At 46.2% G+C, this 21,344-nt stretch overlaps 1 protein-coding gene across 1 annotated transcript in view; it reads right to left on the bottom strand.

The window, feature by feature from the left end:
- Positions 1–20,976, bottom strand: part of LOC144734908 (atrial natriuretic peptide receptor 1-like) — a 92,490-nt gene extending 71,514 nt beyond the window's left edge. Inside the window, exon 1 of the mRNA XM_078617349.1 lies at positions 19,590–20,976. Coding sequence (XP_078473475.1) covers positions 19,590–20,319 — 730 coding nt within the window. The 5' untranslated portion in view covers positions 20,320–20,976. The remainder of the gene's footprint in view (positions 1–19,589) is intronic.
- Positions 20,977–21,344: the final 368 nt, after the last annotated feature.

Genomic DNA, 21,344 nt, shown 5'->3' with positions numbered 1-21,344 from the left:
GGCGGCAGAGCACATTGGCTCTATCAGGAGCGATAAGGGGAAATCCTGTTAGGGTGTTGGTGGACACGGGAGCATCAGTCACCATCATTTACACACTTGTGCTCAATATGTTACCTACAGCTAAACGTTGCCTAGAACCGGTTTACAGTAAATTTGTCGCGGCAAACGGCAGTAGCTTGGGAATTGTCGGTAAAGTAAAAACGGAATCTGCATAGGAGAAATGTGTTTATCGGGCCCTGTATTGGAATCTTCGTCCCAAGCAGTATCATGCTTATTGGGAACCGATTATTTAAGTTAGCTAACCATTAAAATACCAATGGACCATGGCTGTATAGAGACGCCGTCGAGAGGACGGATATATTTTGTGCAACCTGACAAGGAGACAGGGAAGGCCGCCAGAGTACACGCCCTGGTGGGGGAGTCGATGACGATTCCGCCGCTAGCACAGGTGTTGGTCCCTTTGCTATATTGCATCGCCATTAATTACCTAATGCGGGGATGCGCTGACTATAGTGTCACCACTGGGACCAACGATGAGTCGGCATTCATTAGCAGCGGCGGACACCTTTTAAGACCGAACCAACGATTGTGTATACAAGTTTTAAACACATCAGAGCGGGCAATTGCACTGCAAGATGGGACAGTAATAGCCCAGATTTCCCCAGCAAGTGTAATACAGGAGGTTGAAGTAGTTGCGACTAAATAAAGTTACGATAGCGGACGTGTATCCCCTGAAGTGTATTGATGACTCACTGGACACATTGGCAGGATGATGAATCCAAATTAAAGACGTCTTTTCAGACACCGCAGGGATTGTTTCAATTTAATTGCCTCCCAATGGGATTGCTTACTGCACTGGCAACATTCCAACGCCTCATGAAGCCAGGACTGTCGGGCCTACAATGAGAGATATGAGATATGTTTAGATGATGTCATTGCATTTATTAGGTCGTTTGAGAACACCTGGTGAGATAACGACAAGTTTTCTTAAAGGAGCCAGCTGCTAGACTGAAACTGAAACCATCAAAATGTAATTTTGTAAAGTTCTATTAAATATTTGGACATGTGGTCAGCGGCAAGGTGGTAGCAACAGACCTTGAGAAAACGTCTGCCATAGAGATTTGGCTGACACCCACTTCGGTATAGGAAGTGTGATGATTCCTAGGATTTGTTTGGTACTATCGCATATTTGTACCCCGGTTCGCTATCGTAGCAAACCATTGGACGCCCTCACATCAAAAGGCGTGCGATTCCGGTCGGGAAGAAAGAAGAATTGACCTTCCAAGCACTTCATTCAAGGTTGACTAATGCTCCCGCACTTGCAATATATGGATGTTTCACTACCGTTCGTTATAGATACTGATGCTCGTGATGTCCGTATAGGTGCTGCGTTGTCACAAATACAAGGGAACATGGAAGCGGTAATTACGTACGGGAGTCGCGTGCTTTCCACTGCAGAACAACGCTACTGTGTGACTCATAGAGAACTCCTGGCAGTGGTAAGATGTGTCACGTTGTTTTGGCCCTACCTATACGGCCGCCGGTTTACTGTGCGGACCGATCATGCGACATTAAAATTCTCGCTAAGAATGGATCAACCTTCAGGACAGACGGCGAGGTGGATTGAAAAACTCCAGGAATACTTTTACAATGTCACACACAGGAAGGGTACCCGTCATTGTAATGCCGACACATTATCAAAGTTACCGTGCAAACACTCGTGTACATGTACAATGGGAGCTGCCCGGTGTAAACCGACCCTCCCTGACTCACCGGGACAGGCAATGTCAATAAATGCAGGAACATATGAAAATGATGTACCGCCTGTAGATCATGATCTCGGGCTGATAAGGACTGAATGGATCCGACTACAGGAAGATGATGACTCACTGGAGTCCGCTGCACAAGCAGCTAAAAATTGCCAAGCAGGGGCGCCATTTGTAAAATGGCGAGGCCTTCTGATGAGGTGGGACACTAGAATGTAGTGCCGTTGCCTGGTGATATCCACCCCCTACAACAGCCGTTGTTATTAGAAGTGCATTCTGAACAACTTATGCACTTGGGCCACCGTAAAACATTGCTGACGATGTGCGAGAGTTGGTAAATCGTTGCCAAGATTGTACAAAAAGGAAACCTTTCCAACCCATACAGCCTCCCTTGCAGTCGATCGCAGTATCAAGGGTCAATGAGCGGATGGAATTGGATATCCTGGGTCCATTCCCTATAACATCAAGAAGAAATACATATTTGTTTGATAGGATGGAGTATTGCACTCGTTGACACGTCGCATGGCCACTACCGGATCAGATGGTTGTGACTATAGCAGAGGCCTTTCTCCATGGGTATGTATTGAACAAAGCCCCCCCGCCCCCCCCAGAGAAACTTCTCACAGACCAGGGTCAACATTGTTCTGCTAAACTGTTGCACGATGTCTGTGACATCATGGGCACTAAGAAAATTGGAACTTTACCGTACCACCCTCAGTGTGAATGACAAGTGGAATGGCTTAACCGCACGCTGTCCGCAATGTTGTGCCATGTTGTCACGGATGATCAGACAGACTGGGACTTACACATCCCAGGGGTCCTAGGGGCATACCGTAGAATGCCACACGCATCGACCAAGCTTTCCCCCTTGTTTTTGATGTACGGGAGGGACCCAGAGCCGCCTATTGAAGATCAACTGGTGGCTCTCCCTGCAAAATCGGTTTCGTGGCCAGCCTCCCTCAGGCTACCACAAGAAAGGCTGCAAAAGCTCGTGAAGTCGCTATAGCGGAGTCTGGCAGATTGCAATCAGCGAATGAACGCATGCAACAAAAAAAAACAGCGGCATTGCCTTTCGATCAGGGGGATCGGGCCTGGTTACACTGTCCTCAGGTCCGGATGGGCATGTCAGCTAAGCTGGACCATCCCTGGCAGGGTCCTATAGAGATTGTCCAAGTTATCTACCCGCAAAGTGTACGCATCCAGATGGGATGCTGGTGATGGGTGATCCATCTGAGCCGCTTAAAACCCTATAAGGAACCACCGACACAAGGTGTCATTCAGGTTCAGAAAGGCCGGGTCCGGGGGTGTAGTGACGAAAGCCCGGGACAAAGGCATCCTCCTCCAGAAAATACTGCTCCCGTACTGTCTTCCACTCTTCTCAGGAACGTCCACAATGAAGATCAGTAGGATGGGGGAGGTCGATGGAGTCGCCTGGATGGGTGTGTCATTCCATCACACACACACATTGATGAATGGCAGTGGATGTCAGAGTACCCATTGGATTGTGTATTGCCTTGTGTTAACAGGGTAGTTAATGTAAAGGTTAGTTTAGTTGACCGTACCTGCGGTAAGCAGTGATAATATTTGATCATTCTGCCTTCCCCCCTTGCTTTCCATGTCCCCAGGGAAGATTCTACTTTCTGCCCTGCCTCCTCCCCCCTTCTCTCTCCCCCCTACGCCCATTTCAAACCTTTATAAACAGTTGTCTTTAGAAGCTAACCCCCATTTTCCTGATGACGACCGCTTGTGTTGCAATCGAAACGTTTTTTTTTGTTATTTTTGTTATTTCTTTGAACCTATCTACGTGACTTTACTGAAAGACCCAAAGAATAAGTCTGCAATTACCACACGTACTTATGGTGAACATGCAAAACATCATTTGAAGCTTTCGTGACTGCAAGGATTCATACTCTTAGGTTTTTTCGGTTAAGTCACGTAGGTAAAAATTAAAAATAAATAATAAAAATAATAGAAATAATAATATAAAAAAATAATAAATCACGACGTTTCGGAGGCAACACAAGCTTCCTTCATCAGGTGTAAAAAGGCACAGCAAAATAACTGTAGTGGGAGTTATTTGTGATGGGGCATTAATATATAGGGTAAAAGGAGGGGGGAGGAGCCAAGGGGGACGGGTGCAGGATGGGGAGTGGGTTTGGGGTGTGGGTGGACCCAGGAAGGTGAAGGTGGAGCCAGGAAGGTGAAGGTGGTAATAAAGGGTGGCGAAATGGAGGTGGAGGGAGGACGAGGTGCAAGATGGGGGGGGGGTTGGGGTGTGGGTGGAGCCAGGAAGGTGAAGGTGGTACAGAGGCATAGGACACATCCATGCGGACGTAGCAAGAGCTGAAATAGCCACTATTCTTAAGAATGCTAAGAAACCCACTAGCAAAATTAGCAAAAACGAACGCTTTGAACTCGCGAACTTAAAAAAAGAGATGATATAGTCATCCTCTCGGCCGACAAGGGCAATGCCACGGTTATCATGGATAAAGGCTCATACAACAATACAATCCTGGACCTACTCAATGATGGTAGTTACTCCAAAATTAAAAGTGATCCTACTAACAGCCTAACGACAAAAAACAACAAGATCATCACGAGTTCGACTTCCCTAATTGAACTAACCAAACATCCCTCCTTAAAACCATCAGCTGCAAGACCTCCCAGATTCTATGGTCTTCCCAAGATCCATAAAGAAGGCACCCCACTACGGCCCATAGTGTCCACGATCAACTCTCTTACCTACAAACTAGCCCGTTTTCTATCAGATACTCTGCTCCCCTTCACTGGCAAGACCTCTTCAGCAGTCCTTAACTCAACCCAATTTGTCTCTATGGTCAAGGACATGGTACTGACAATATCCTCGTCAGTTTTGATGTGGTATCTCTGTTTACCAAAGTCCCAGTGCCTGACACCTTAACAATAATTGAAGACTTGGTCCAACATGGACTGAACTCGGATATACCTGTGCTGGTTAGGCATTGCCTCACCAACACTTACTTTACCTGGAATGGCACATTCTACAAACAGAATGAGGGTACCCCTATGGGCTCCCCCTTGTCACTAGTGATAGCCAATGTGTTCATGGAAAAGTTTGAATCAGACGCCATCCAGACGTCCACCCTACATCCTTCCCTGTGGAAGAGATATGTGGATGACACTTTCGTCATTTGACCACATGGCCTCCCAGCATTGAACCATTTCCTGAACCACGTCAATCCCAGGCACCCATCCATCAGATTAACCATGGAAGTGGAGAAAGATGGCAAACTACCATTATTGGATGTTTTGTTTGAGAGAAGACCTGATGGATTCTTGAGAAATTCTGTCTACAGGAAGGCCACCCATACAGATTCCTACTTGAAACCTGATTTCCACCACCCGGCTCAAAATAATTATCTCATCAAAACACTATACCACAGAGCTCATCGCATCTCTGACCAACACCACCTGGCCAGTGAATTAAAACATGTACATTTGGCCCTCAAGATGAACGGATACTCTGACCGCACTATCCGCCAAGCTGTTTCTCCCACCATACAAAAACAACCACCTGAAACTCCGATCAAAACTATCACGTTGCCATACATAGCAGGCGTGACCAAAAAGATCTCCAAAATTCTAAACAAACATAAGATCCAAGTCCGATTCAGTACAGTACATTAAATCCGTGATCTGATCCCATCCATAAAGAATGTCATTCCTGACTTACAGTACCCCAGTGAATACAAATTGAGTTGTACCTGCGGTGACTGCTATATCGGGGAGACAAAACGAAATATTTCGGACCGAATTCGCGAGCACAAATCAGATTTAAAATATGGCAGAACAAATTCTTCAACCGTGGCTGATCATTGTTACAACGCTGTGGGTGATCATGATATCGTTTTCTCCGATACGAAGGTACTCTGCAAGCTTTTTAGATACCACCAAAGATTTGGCCATGACTTGAAAAGATCTCCAAAATTCTAAACAAACATAAGATTCAAGTCCGATTCAGTACAGTACATAAAATCCGTGATCTAATTCCATCTGTGAAAGATGTCATTCCTGACTTACAATACCCTGGAGTCTACAAACTGAGTTGCAGTTGTGGTGATTGCTACATTGGAGAAACGAAACGTCATATCTCTGATCGTGTCCGCGAGCACAAGTCAGATCTGAAACACGGCAAAACTGATTCTTCCGCCGTTGCCGATCATTGCTACAACGCTGTGGGCTCTCATGAAATTGTATTTTCCGAGACTAAGGTGCTCTGCACGCCTCCTGGCTACCATCAAAAGTTTGTATACGAGGCCATCCAAATATACAAACACAGACATAATTTCAACCGTGATGATGGGTACAAACTTAGTAATCATTGGAAAGATGTTATTAACCATGCAAAAAAGATTTAACTACACATATTTGGAGCATTCCTGGCAGCGATTTCAGCCGCACCACCTCTACATAATAATAGGCTCAGTCAACCATTCTACACAACAAAGACTCATTTCCTGGCAGCGATTTAAGCTGCACCACCTCTACATAATAATAGGCTCAGTCAACCATTCTACACAACAAAGACTCATTTCCTGGCAGCGATTTCAGCCGCATCATCTCTAAATAACAAAAAGGCTCAGTCGCTTTTACACGCACCTTTACATCATCCGCACCTAGTTTACACAACAAAGGCTCATTCCTAACAGTGTGCTTCAGCCGCACCGAACCTCACAAAAATAATATTCAGGGCCTACCTTGGCTCCTCCCACCCTCAACCAGTATATATACAAATACTGTTTTCTAGGAATTTCTCTCACTTGATACAGCTATCGTGCTGTGACGGTTCCACCTGAAGACGGCAGCTTGTGTTGCCTCCGAAACGTCGTGATTTTTATTTTATTTTTATTTTACTTTTATTAATTTCAATTTTTTACCTACGTGACTTTACCAAAAAAAAACCTAAGAATATAGCGGAGAATAGGCTAGCAGGAGATTCAGTGAGATGTTAGTGGGGTGAGAAGCTAGCGAAGTATACAGTAAGAGGCTAGTGGAGGACAGGCTAGTGGAGCCAGGGAGAGAGAGCGTCCGTGACAGGCTAGCAGAGTGCGGAGTAACAGGCTAGTGGAGCAAGAGAGAGTGAGCTCGGAGTAGCAGGCTAGCGGAGCAAGAGAGGGGGAGTTCGCGAGAAGAGTATGTGTGGTGGAACGTGAGGAGCATCCGTGTGGGATGCTGCGAATAAAGTGACACAGGAGAAAAAGAAGAAGTTGTCCGCGTGAATAACCTCCACTACACTTTGATACTGGTAAAAAGGTCCCATTTTGTAGCTGTTCACCCCGAGCTATAAATGCTCTCGTAGTGCATTGTCTTTGTACTGTTTGCCTTTGGTGTTCTAAGGTCTGACACTGGTGAGGCTAGGCCCTAAAAGAAGGCTGTCTCTGGTGTAGGCCAATAAGTTTCAAAGACAATGCATATATTATACCACTCTTCGATTTCACATTAACATGCTAATCTCTCACATTAACATATCCACTTCTGTGCCCTCGTTGAGGAGGCCACTTTTCTATCTTACAGTTACATGCTAATTTCTCAGATTAACATAACTAGCCCCTGCCACTTCTTTATGACCCTTGGGCTACACCCATTTCAAACCTTTTAAAACAGTCTACCTCAGCAGCAGTCGATGGTTTTCCACCTGATGACGGACGCTTGTGTTGCGCCCGAAACGTCGTGATTTATTTTATTTTATACCTACGTGACTTTACCGAAAGAACCAAAGAGTATGGATTCCTGCAGTCACAAAAGCTTCAAATCAAGATATATTATATTATCAGAGCATGTTTTTTGCATGTTCACAAATATGTGTGGTTATTGCAGACTTGATTCCTTGCAAAAAGTTTACATTAGGTGTTAGAACATCTAAACACCTGTTTTATTGCCAGAAGGGGTAAAAACTATTCAATTTTTTTCATACTTTGACACTGGCAAAAAGGTCCAATATTGGTTAGAGCCTGTGAAGTGATTTTGCCGGTTTGACCAGATCGGCCCAGGACTGCTGGATAATCGTGCGCCGGATAATTGATGATCAATTGTATCGCTTAAATTTAATGATAAAAAATATACATTATGGATATTTCCTCCATCGTGTTTCGTCTTCGGAGGCAAAGCAGACGATCCAGAAATACCATCCTGAAATCGAAGTAGATAATCCAGGAACCGGAAGCCAGCTGAGTTGTTGCAGACATCCTTAGCCTTTTATATCTGTTTAGTGACGTAAATGGAGTCACGATGGTGTTTAGCGCCAGCTATTGTCACGAGTGGAACTGTATGTCTTGAGCCTCTCTCTGGCACCAGAGTAAGCGGGCCCTAGGGGGCATAGTTCTGGTGACGGTCTGAAAGAGGGCAAGTAAGGACGTGACAGTCTGGGTGAACCCGAGAGGGCACATGACTGGGACAGGGTAGCAAGGGGGCCCAACAGGGGGCTCGAGGGACACGTGATGCTTGGTCGAGAACCTTCTGGTAAGAGCCAGAAGGGGGCGTGGCCGAAGGCGGAGCGAGGCCACGCTCGGGAGTTCAAGAACCTTTAACTAGCATTTACACTTATCAAATACTTCATTTTCATGAGCATTTCGAAGCAGCCCTGTATATTTTAAAAGTTTTCCTTTTTGAATAGCAAACTTATTTGTGACATTTTAAAGCAATGACTCAAACATTGCTTTAAAATGTGTGTAAAAAAGCACAATCTTAAACAGCATTTTAAAGAGTTTACCTTAACCTATAATGTTTACGATATTTTTTTGAGGAGTGGATGAGTTGTGTTAAAGAGTTGCGACGATATTTTGCGATAAAGTCCGCGCCGATTTCAATGAGCACGCAGTATGCACGCGAGAGAACACGATGGGACTGAGAATATGGTGGCGCATGCGCGAGTTGTACAGTACCTCTATCCCCCCCCCCCTGAGCCAAGTTCAGCTGAGTCGAGTTGAAAATTATAATTGAAAACGATAATCGTCACAGGTGTTGGCCGTAAGCAGGAATGTAAGTCGAGTCGCAGCGCAGCATGCTAACCGTTACGCACTCACGCACAATGTTTTCGACTTGGCTAGGCTGAACTGAGTTAAAAACGATGTATTACGTTGTGTTCCTCAAAAAGTCCGCGCCATGAGTGCAAATCAATGTATATCAATACGATGTATATTGGGGACCCCCTGTACTCATTTGAGGTTGAGTCGACCCAGGGGAGGCCCAGGACCGGTTCAATAATCGTCACCATTCTTGGTCGTGAGCGGGAATCGAACTCGGGTCGCCGGCATATCAACAGCCTGGTGTAACGAGGCAGTCTGCCCTCGCTCCGTGAAACGGCCAGTCCATAGTTTCTCCCGGAACCGCCCGGAACGCTGTTCCAGGAATTATTTTGGCAACGCCACAACCATTTTGCCCTGTTTCGTCCTTCCAATTTTTATGAATAAAACTAATCAGCGATGCTACTGCGGTGTTGGCTGTGGTGCAAAAGCACAAATAGCAAAGACAAAAAAACTCAACACATTCGTCAATAACAAAGCACTTACATGATAAAGTACTTTGTACTCTTGTACCCTGGTGGTAATGTCTCGTGCATTTTGCCAATAATCCTTACTCCAGAGTAGGCCTCGGCAACGTAAGGTAAAAGTTAAAAGGTAAAAACAATGAGCCTACCTTTACCCTACCTTTTACCTTCCCACAATACAATAACTCTACCCTACATTTTACCCTTTAGCAGGTAAGGTAAAAGGTCAAAAGCAACGAGCCTACCTTTACCCTACCTTTTACCCTTACCCCATACAAATTACCCGATTACAGGGTAATTACTAGGGAACTACACATGAAAAAGGTTTATAATGGTAAATGCTAGGTAGAGCGCTTTATTCATATAAAATACTCTTGATGATTCCAATTTTACACGCTTTCTTTGAACTCACTCTGTTGTTGTTGTCGTTGTTGTATCCTCAAATCTTGTAACTCAATTTTAACCCACTTCCTAATGTGGTATCGACTGCAAACTTGGTATACTTATGTCATACTGATGACAATATATTCTATCATAAAAATATATATTTTTAAACATTCTTTTTTATGTTTGTTTCGGCTTGGGTCTAATTGTCCACGCTCAACTGACGTTGGCTGTAATTGGCCACAGTCCCTTACGTTATGGCAAGCTTCTGGGCCACTTCCTGGAGTCGTGAAGTTCCGCCATTACTCGCACATTTCATAAAATGGTGTAAATTTTTTTTATATATTAATAATTAAATTAGGGCCTCGGACTGCGCCACGGAGCTTTTAGCGGTAAACAAGGCACCGTATTTACCGGGTAATACTTCGCGCTATCTTTACCCTACCGGGTAATTCTTCCGAGCTACCTTTACCCTACCCTTTACCTTAGCCCTTGGCATGTCGACACCTTTACCCTTTACCTTTACCATTTTACTCGGTAAAAAGGATAAATTACCTTACCTTGCCGAGGCCTACTCCAGAGTCAGCTTCGCAACGTTCCAGAAAAATATTGAGCGAGAAAATTAAGCTCAATAAATGTGTGTCTGTACCACAGGGTTCCTTAAAAATAATAACGATGTGTAACTATTATTGCTGATACATGTCGACGCTGTTGTTGAAGCAAAGGAAAAATAAAAAATGCGCAGGACACGTCACGGGAACAAATAACAAGGTGCATAAACCATCACGCAAACTCCGGTCATTCTCGCAGAGGCTTTTGGCTAATCAATCTTAATTTAATTCTCGCAGAGGCTTTTGGCTAATCAATCTTAATTTTGGCTAATCATCTAACAAAGACTGTCACTGTATCGCACGCTTTTGAATGCGCTTCTGCGGCCATCTGGAATGCTCTTCATTCCGATATTTGGAAGCCACTGGAGCTACGCACTTTTAAATCTCAATTGAAAACTCATTTCTCTCTAACTGCTTTTTGTGTTTAGTTTTTAGTCCTTCCCCCATACCTCCGATTAGCGTGGCTGGCTACATATTCAACATACGTACATACAAATAAACTCCGGAGTGCAGACCAAAGGATTTGGGGAGAGACGCAGAGGAAGACATTGGAAGAGATGGCATCTAACAGTTCAAAGGTCACGTCTAGATAGGTGCGACTGGGCAAAGGAGGGTATGGGAGGAAATCAGGGACAGGCCTTTGCCCTCAGATGGGAAGTTGTTAGCAGGCTGACAACATTGTTCACTGCTGGATGACAGCATCCCCATTAACCTCCTGTGTGTATTATTGGGGGCAACGCGACTGTGTTTCACCACACCGGTCAGTGTGGGTTGGTGAAGTTGGGGGAGCATGGATGTTGGGAGCATCGGAATACGGTTCAACAATTGATTTTGCTGTACCACTTTCTGCTGCCCACAATGTAGCCCCCGCAGCCGATATGATACCTATTGTGCATGGTCATCAACCATACAAGCACTGTGCGGGACTGATCTGATAGGGATCTGAGATCTGGCGCGTTCAAAATTATTCGGTCATGTGCTTGTTATCAAAAAGGATCAGCTGTAAACAACCGGCTCATGCTCATTGTCCATTAAAAAGAAATTTCCTGCTGAAATAGTCATCAAGGCATGGGGGTCATTTCCCGTTTACAGCCTTGCCGAGCCAGTGGCTGGAAATTCCTATGCAAGGGGGCGAGTCTATCCATGGAACAACCACTTTCGCATTCCCCACAACGTGGTACTGATTTTATCGACCCCAGAGGGACGATGATGAATGTACATATATTGACCTTTCGCACGGTACCTAGAAAACCGTGTTAATTGGAGGTGCGAGGGAAGGTTGATGATGAGCTGTCAACCCTCACCATCCAAACCAGGATTTGAACCAGCAGCCATCCGATTGCGAGCTGCTCACTCGAAGCCAGTGATAAACCCACCGATACACTCCGCTACAGCTGACGTAATCATCTGGCTCAGCCAGCTCAATGTGTAGTGACATCGGGGATGTCACTGTATGGTGCCGGCCCGGGAGGGTCGTGGGGTGCGATGTTCCTACGTCGCAGACAGCACTGGGTGGGTTGCTGTGTGATGCCGGCTTTAATATAGCACGGCGTGCGATGCACCGTCATCGCGTACACCCCGTAGATGGGTGCAGTACTAGCCCTAGCGGGGCTTGGTCAGCGCTGGGATAGCGCGGGCACCACGCATGGCGTGTAGTGCGGGCTCCCACAAGGGAGAGTGGGAGAGTTTCAGCCCAGGGACAGGGTTGCCCCGGGCTATGGCACTCTGGTTGATCCCGTAGACACGTGATCCGGAGTGTCCACAGAGAAGCCCCCAGGTGGGGGGGCTAGGGGGTGATCACGTGTCCGGGGAGAGCTCTCGAGAGGGATCGAGAGGGAGCTAGAACGCTCGAGAAGGCGGGCGGGTCCTGGGCGGAGCCAGCCCCGACCCAGGAGCATATAAGGTGGGTCCCTGAGAGGGACTGGGTCGCTTCGTCCTACAAGCTGAAAGCTGGACGTCCTACAAGGCATCAACACGTGGCCAGGACCCGAGTGAGGGTCCGACCCTTCGTAGCAGTAACTCCTCCGTATAGTGTAGTTAGCTGGGTGCTCACCACCCTAGGCTGTACTGTATCTGGTAAAGGGGCAGTTACCCCTTTGTGTATTACGTGTTGATATAATAAATGTGTTGCCTCTAAAGAATAACGTCTGCGACTCAGTTGGACTCACTACAAATGTAAAAAGCAGCTGTTGCTCAACATCAACAATATCAGCCGTATGAAGAAGGAAGATATCTTTTCTATATATTTTCCCCATTTAACTTCAAATACCAGGGTTCTTCAACTGTAATTCCTGCTGGGCCATACGGCACGTGTTCGCCACGTGCACAAACGTCTTTAAATTGCATAAGACTATGCCACAGTGGCGAGATGTTAACTTTCTCGCCTGGTATACAGGAGGTCATGGGTTTGATCCCGACCCCGACGTCTGTATATTTTAAGTTTGCATGTTCTGCCCGTGGTCGCATGGATTTTTCTCTCGATCCTCCTGTTTCTTCCTCCACATTTAGAAACATACGTTTAGAGTGTTTGGCTGCTATACATTTCCACGTGATAAGCCACTTCGCTGAGCTATCGTTTGTGGCCAGGTTGCTTCTGAAAAGAGCTATAAAGTTCAGTGGGCCTTACCTGGTAAAACAAACATATCTTAAATAGGTTAGTTTTAGTTTCTGTCCACACCCTCACCGAAAAGTCCTGGTGGTCATCCATAAAAGTGCTAACCAGGTACTGTCCTCCTTAGCTTCAAAGAGCCAACCAGACCGGGTTGCATATATAATGTGGTTATTATGCAGGGGTGAAAGTGGGAACATCCTTCTCTGGGGAAGGCAGCACCCATTAATCCTATAAACATATTGCTCAATTAGATCCGGATATATCAACTACAGCTTCATAAGAGCTTAATTAAGAGGAGGAGGAAGGTGTGAAGACCACGTGGTACGCTTAATGCTTCCATGGATAATTATCAAGCACCATGTAACTGCATCAGCCTGTGTTTTATATGCAGCTGCTGCTGCTGCAACAGAGAGAGAGAGTTTATACCGTACACAACGTGAATTATGACGAACGCCACCCTGGCACGCGCCCGATCTTGCCAGATCTCGGAAAGCAAAGCGGCTTTGAGCCGGGGCGCCACTCGCGTTGAGTGACCATCATCCATGCACGGCAGGTTTCATTGATTGGATTGATTTTGTTTGCTTACGCGGCTGAGAAACATTCAGCCTTAAGCTGTTTAACAAGAATGACCTACGGATGACCTTGACGAGTGGGTGGTATAGGCTTAATACTGAACACCTTTTAAAAAAAGAGCTTCATAGCTCATCGGATTCCTCCAGTATAAATATTCTGATTCTGATACTGCGAGACTATGTTCTGGGCAGAGCATAAAAGTCATCATTGTACCGTACTTATGTGCTCCCTCATCTATTCCCGTTTTCACCAAGCCACAATTACCAGCATGATGAAGTATGGTCAAACGACCTCCAATGATCGTCACAGTGTTGGGAGGTCGTAATCCAGCAGTGGATTACAGCTGCTGATGATGTAAAACTATGAAATAGGTCACGTAACATGACATTCAAGAACTATCTCTGAATGAAGAGCTTAATTGGGCTTTAAATTAATGGTATATAAGGTATGCATAAATGTAGCTTCAAGAGCAAAACATGAATATCAACATGCTTTGTTTGTTTGGATGACATCGACATTCTCTCCTATATTACACTACTTCTGTACAGTCCGGTATGTTAATCCACTGCTGGATGAAGGCCTTTCCACGCTTTGTGGGCCCGAAAGTGATATGTTGTTTTACCATACTTCACCACGCTGGTCAATGCGGGTTGGTAAAGATATGGGGGAGAACATATCCGTGGATATTACTACACTGTCCGCGAAGTGCCCACAATGTCGATAACGCCTGTCTTCTGTGGACTGTGGTCCCTCCAAGCAGGCAATGGCCAAGCTCCATCCTGCTTAGCTTGCAGAGATATGACGCGGTGGGACGAGTTGTCCCGGGTCATGTGGATAACAATTCGCGTAGTGTAACGAGCAGCAGGGCTTCACTCGAAGTTCGTGAATTGGGATAGAGCAGAGGTTGGCAACCTTTCAAAGAATAAGAGCCATTTTTGTTGTATTTGACCAAAATAGTTCGAGAGCTGCATCACACGCAGTTACTTGTACACAAACACAGCAGCAGATGTCCAATACATTCTGACTTAAACGGAATAGGTGATGGAATAAACTGCGTCTCTTTAGCTACCCCCCCCCCCTTCGTTTTTCTTTAACAATACAGTTTGACTGTACATTTTATCGTCACCAAGACATTCCATAGTGACCCACCCCTTGCCATATTAATAAATTATGTTTACGTAAAATGATGGTTCACATTTACGGTTTTTTATTAATCCGCTGCCCGCAAAGGGGAAGCCAAGGAGCCGTCGCATGCGGCTCTGGAGCCGCAGGTTGCCCACCCGGAGGATAGAGTCATGTGACTTGGTGAGGCTTTTCTGCGTAAACAAAGTTAATAAACAATTACATATATTACACACAGAGAGACCAGCGGCCTTGCAAACCACCACCGAGATGAATATTGAGAATATTTCTGCTCCGGGGAAATATTTGTTGATGTTTTTCTGGAGCTCAGCCTCACTGGACCTTTGGATATACTTGTGACGTAAAACTTTCGCGGCTGCAGGAATTCATATTCTATTGTTCTTTCGGTAAAGTCACGTAGATAGAAAAAATAACAATCAAATAATATAAATAAAGTTAATACAAATATCACGACGTTTCTATCGCAACACAAGCGGTCCTCATCAGGAACAGAATGATGACGACCGCTCCGTGACTTTACCGAAAGAACCATGGCATATTGGATACACTTGAAAAAGAGCATAGCTCATCGGTTTTCTCCAGGATAAATTAAGATTCTGATTCTGAACTCCAGACTGAAATGAAGCCCTGGCTATTGGGCAAATGGCATTGTACAAACGCAAGGTAACGGATAGCAGGAACAATTAAGAGCGCGCCAGTGACCTCGAGCCGATAATGAAAACATTGTGACGGAGCCAGTTGAAGCATCGCGACAGCTGCGACAGCCACCCCGGGCGAATGATCAAAATAGCCACGCGCGGACGGAGCAAGTATTCTTAAAGATGTTGTCACACAAGCACACGCACGGACACTCTCTCGCTACAACCTACAATGCATCACTTGCCGCGAGTTATTCTGAGCGAACTCCTGTGCGGCTGTCGCCCTTTATAATTTGAACAAGAATAACAATCATAATTTACAGGCCTTTGTCAATCCACTTCTGGATGAAGGACTCCCTTCCCTCTTGGTCGTGTCGGTTTGATCTCCGTGCTCATTTGATTATATTTCAACACGCTGAGTACCGAGTGGCTTGCACTCTTCTGATGAGTCCTATTCTTTACGAAGCTGGCATATGGTTGTTCTATCGCTGCCCTCTGCTGCCCATCACAAAGCCCCGCGGCTGCCTATAACAACCTGACATGCATCGTGGTCAGAATCTGAATCTGTATGTATACTGGAGGAATCCGATGCGTTATAGAGCTATTTTTCACAGATGTCTGTTGGGGCGGGTCAGAATGTTACAATGATGGCCACCCATCCCTGCACTTTGCAGGCTCACACCTGCTCAGCTTCCGGCGAGATTGACCATTGCCTTTAATAACGAGGAAAATAATCATGTACAGCCCTCTTGTCGATCCACTGCTGAAATTAAGACCTACCCATGGCCGTGTCACGATCGGTCTTCAGAGGAGTTTGACAATATTTCAACATGCGCTGGATGTCCACGCTTGTTGCTGAAGGATGGAAGGTGGTAGACCGGGTGAGATATTACACTACCCAACTTGCCAGGGCACTTTTGCAAATGAGACTCGTCTTGGCCTTTCGCGCTTGAACTATCTCACGTGGTTAAACAAAATTAACGTGGCTTGATGTTAGCCGAGCCCGTAGCGCAGAACCAATCACTGCGCCAGCGCTCCCCCATCACGTCCTTTATAAACGGTGATATCAATTGGTTTGTTCACATTGGCCGCGGTGTGTGACTAAACTGGCATACACAAACATAAACGACCTCCGATTCAAGTATCTTCACATAAGTAATATAAATATTTTCTTTAGTCTATGCCTCTTAAATTTTGAGTCCACACATCACACATGTTAACTAACAGCAGTGTCAGCATGTGTTCAAGCTCGCAGGCAGTGGACCCCTTTCGCCCATTTTAAGGCTCATCAGCGGAGTCTGACTTTTTATATTTTAATAACAAATACAACTGGTTCACAAGATTTGTATTTTGTGAGAGCACTCTTTCCAAACCACGGGCGACCCGTCGGTATAAAACTCTCTTATTATCTGTGAAATGGCAGTCCAATATTGAGGATGATCCCATTATCCGTAGGGTTATCCGCGATTTTAATCCTCTTATCCACGGGGGGAATATGCGATCACAGATGACCCCGCGGATATTCGGAAGAAAGTGCCGTTCTACTTTTCTTATCCGTGAGAAAAATCGCGAGTATTAGGAAGAAGCTTTTTGCCACGCATGGCTAAAATCGCGGATAATAGGCTGAAATACATCCGTGGATTATAGGAGTGTTTTGTGAATGATAAGATGAGTTCTCCCGTACTAAGAAAACAACTCGCGCGCTGTAGAGGGGGCAGTGTGGAGCTATACGTGTTGGACATCCCCATTCAGTGTCGCTGCTATTGCGACTAACAGCCGCAATTCCATTGACAAACCGATTCTTTTTCCTCTCCTTTTTACTGCATCGTTCGTATTGATTCTCGTGACTGTTTTCTCTGCGCCTCTTTTGAATCTGTTCTCTATTAGCCTTTTAAAATGATATGATTAGTCCATATAGAATAACTCACTTGGCTAAACAGTCTCACATTGCAGCTGATTCACCCCATGTTATTGTGATGTGATAATGGGATTATTATATTTTTTAAGATACCTATTTAAGATGAATACTAAACCTTCAAAATATCTAAATATCCAATTGATCGCAAGTGTAAAGATAAAATAATCAGCGTTAGGAGGGGCGTAAAACCTAAATGCCATGGCAAATGCATCACTTGTAAACTCAACTGCTAGTTTGCTAAAGATAAACATGCATTGGAATACCAGCACCACGTCACTAAAGACTCACTTATATACTGATTATATACAACAGTGACTGGGCTACGTCATTTCTGATGTTCTAGAAGGAATGCAAACAACACATCCGCCAATAACGTTGCGTGTACTTAAACGTAAAATATGTACTGTACAGTATAATAAGCGACGTTTCGGGTAATGGCCCTTCTTCATAGCAGATACATTTATTCATATGAGGAAAGGTCATTGCCCAAAACATCGCCCATTACATACAGTATATTGTCACACTGTTATTGACGAATGTGTTGAGTTATTTTTATTAATTGTGCACCTCTGCCAACGCACCAGCAGCATCACCAAATCATGCATTCTAGATGAAAGCGAAAGCTGAAATATTGAAGGAAAAGAGTATAGCCTATGTCCATAATAAAAAAAAATATCTGAAAACTAATATTTTTTTAGGGCCCCTAAAATTACGGCCGGCACAGAGGTTATTAATCAGTTGCACTCGGAGAGCAAGGTTCATCTTCTAAGTTCTACTTAGCTCATCGTCTCGTGTGAAATCCACACGAGAACGAAGTCAATTGCCTCCCGTGGAGTGTGACGCTAGAGCCGATGGAGCGCGGGTGAAGCCCATATCGGGGCCATCCATTTAGTAGGTACACAAACATCTGTCAAAACTTGACCCCCTCCTCCCTGTACGCACGCGTACTTTTTACCCCCCCCCCCCACCTGCGTACGTACGCTTGACCCCCCCCCCTCCGAATCCTATAGAACGGCCGATATTTAATCCACGCAGAAACGATGAAGGATTAATAATATTAACGTGTTTAAGCTAACAGATAAGCCACCGCCGGACCATCTAACTCATTTAAAGGCCAATGTAGACAAATTATTATCGAGGCTTCACCCCCCCCCGGTTTCCTATGCGTACATTGTCAGTAGACCCCCCCCCCATACGCAAGCGTACGCATTTGGGTTAACCCCCCCTCCCCGCTCCATGCATACGTACTAAATGGATAGCCCCATACCAGTCACTTGTGAGTTACAACAAATATTTATCTTGAAATAAAGTAAAAAAAATCTATAAAATTGTAAAAACTGCGTTCTGTATATCCACTAGAAATATAATTCGATCATGAAACAGAGGCATGCTGATGTGCCTGACGAAGAAAATATTTCTGAATAGATCCATGTCATTCCAGGTTAATAATATACACTGATAAAACACGTTCTTGTTTTGGTACATCGATTTATACATCGCTTTTCATTCAGTTGAGTTTTCCAAAATCACGCCATCCAACGTGCTCTCATCCACGTCACACGTAACGATACATGGCACGTCACATTAATATTTATCCAGAAAAGTCCAATGACTAGTTTTCAGGAGGGTCCTGCTATTTACATTGAGGTGTTTAATTTAAGATGTTTTCAGACAATTTTTGAAGTTGTTTATATACAGGTGGGAGGAAACCCGGAGCAAACGGAGAAAACCCTCCGCATGCAAAGTGGGCAACACCGAATCCCTGGTACACACGGAAACAAGACGGGAGATTCGTCCACTTGCTGTCCTGCGAAGCCAGGGTTATGGCAAACCCGTCGACGCTCAGGGGGGAAGGAAGTTTCACAATCCTTGTGTGAACCACCAACCCTCGCTGCGTTTACAGTGTTGTATTAACAAGCTGCGTGTTAAACCACCACCTGCTCGGCTCATGGATATAAACAAAGTGGACGATGACAAAGCAAATGAAGCAAAAACTAAAACGTGTTGGGAAAGAATTGGGCTGGCACGTCGAACACGAGTTCTCAGCACGGCGGGCGACACCCGCGATCACGACGGCGGAGTACACAAAGACAAGATAAAGACTTTCCCCGTGTAGCCTTAACAGACATTTGGGGCAAGTGCTGTTATCGAGTAGCACTAATGAAGGCCGGCATAGTACACAAGGGGGTGGGGGGTGGCCAGCACCACGCACAACCGTTTTTGTTTCCCAGTGGCGAGGTTTTTTTACACGCCGCAACCAGATACTCGCCTAGGGGAGGTCCAGGGACCGGTACAGATACTCGTCACTGGCATTTAGTTGTAAGCGGGAATCGAACTTGGGTGGCCACGTTTTGTAGTGCAGGGCGTTACACGACCGCGGCGAAGCAGAGCGACCAAGCAAACATAGGGGGAGACCTCACCGCGGCCAGCGTTCTTGATGAACCCGATGATGTTCTCGATGTCCTCGTCAAGCAGGATGCGGTCGGTGAAGACCTCGTGTTCCAAGAACGGTAGGTGATCTTTGAGCACCGTGTAGATGCCCTCGGTGATGAAGTAGTTGGTCCGGTCGTCCACATTCTCGTCTTCGTAAATCAACACGGCGCGGTGCGTCCAGTTGAAGTGCCTGTGCATGTGCATCGCGAACTCCCCCAGCTTGTTGTAAGAAGGTCCCGTGCGGGTGACCAGCGCGTACTCCTGGTCCTTCTGAAAGCCCATCGCTGGCGCTCCTCCTGTGATCATGGGCATCTTCCAGTGCGTGCTGAAGCGAGCCACGGGTGCCGACGTGTAGACACAACCGGGTCCCACGAACGCGTCTGGCGGCTTGGAGCTCAGCTTGAAGTCCACCGCGGTCAGCTGAGCCACGGACACCGAACAGAGGCCGCTCACCGGGTCCTCGGAGTTGCCCCGGTCATACCTCAGCCGGTAGCCGGGTAAGAGGTGGACATCTTGGTTGATTCTCTCCATGGCCAGATCTATGGCAGGACCGGTCCACGGCCACGCGAAGTCGTAGGCGTCGTTGGAGTTGGGTAAGATGATGCCCATGTTGATGTCCTGGAGGGCAGCGTCGTTGTCCGAGTTGGGAGAAGAGGCCACGAGGCAGCAGGCGCATAGAGAGGCAAGGAGGCAGCAAAGGCGTGCGGGTGCCGGCATGCTCACGTCGGCGATCTCACGCTCGGCGCGTTAAAACACAAAACACCGCGTGGACAGCAACTCTCCGAAGAACTTGGGCGGCACGTCAAGACCGGCTCACAGACCTCGAGAGTTCGACGTTCTTTGTTGCTCTTGCTTGCCTTCCCTTTTATACCGTGTCATATGAGCCTTTCCCCTTAATTAGAATTGATTGCGTCTCTTAAAAATGTACCAACCACATTAAAAAAAACTACACTAATGTTATAACAATGATTAGTTGCCCACTTAAACAAAAAAACAATACGCGAGATGATGATCTCGCGTGAACTCAAATTGAAATGACCGCTGTGGTATATTGTCCACTCGCCCTGCCACTCTTCGTGCTGCTCGTCTGAGCCACCTCGAGAGGCCCAGGAATGACGATGACGAAGATGGTGCAGCAGCCGGTGACCCCCGCAGGGCACAGTGAGCAGACTCCGCGGCGCTTGCAAAGGGCCCGCAGCATGGTCGGTGGTGCTGCTCCTTCGCCCGTGCCCTGCAGACTCGATGCGCGTGCCTTGTGGGAGGGAAATCTTTCCTCCGGCCGCCTTCGAGGTCGAGTAGTTTTGCCTGCTTACCAGCTTAGCGCTTGTGGGGGAGAGATGTAGAGGAGTGAGTGGGATTGAGGGGCGTTGTAAGTGGAGAGTGGGGGGAGGGGTGGAACTTGGTGGAGAGGTGGTGGGGTGGCGCATGTCTGGTGGGCTTCGGGTGAGTACACGGCTCACGGGATGCGAGTAAATGCCTCACCACAGTATGGGAACACACAGCTTGTAGACATACGACATCTAACGCCTCTATATTGCAACTGCAATTGCTCCCATCCGCCAATCCCATTTTGGACAGACCACCAGCGTAAATACCGCACGGCATTGTTCTTCACAACATTTTAGAGGGGGTCCACTTTCGCCGATAAGGCATCACTATTGATAGCCGCCGTACATTTGAAACCATCGGGTTTGACGGCACGATGTTGGGGTGTTTTCACGTTTGTGTGAGGCAGCACGTCA

This window comes from Lampetra planeri, chromosome 53 (genome assembly GCF_965212315.1).
Source record: "Lampetra planeri chromosome 53, kcLamPlan1.2.h2, whole genome shotgun sequence".
Classification (NCBI taxonomy): domain Eukaryota; kingdom Metazoa; phylum Chordata; class Hyperoartia; order Petromyzontiformes; family Petromyzontidae; genus Lampetra; species Lampetra planeri.
Note: the sequence above shows the minus strand (reverse complement) of the source record. Positions and strands in the feature narration are given on the sequence as shown.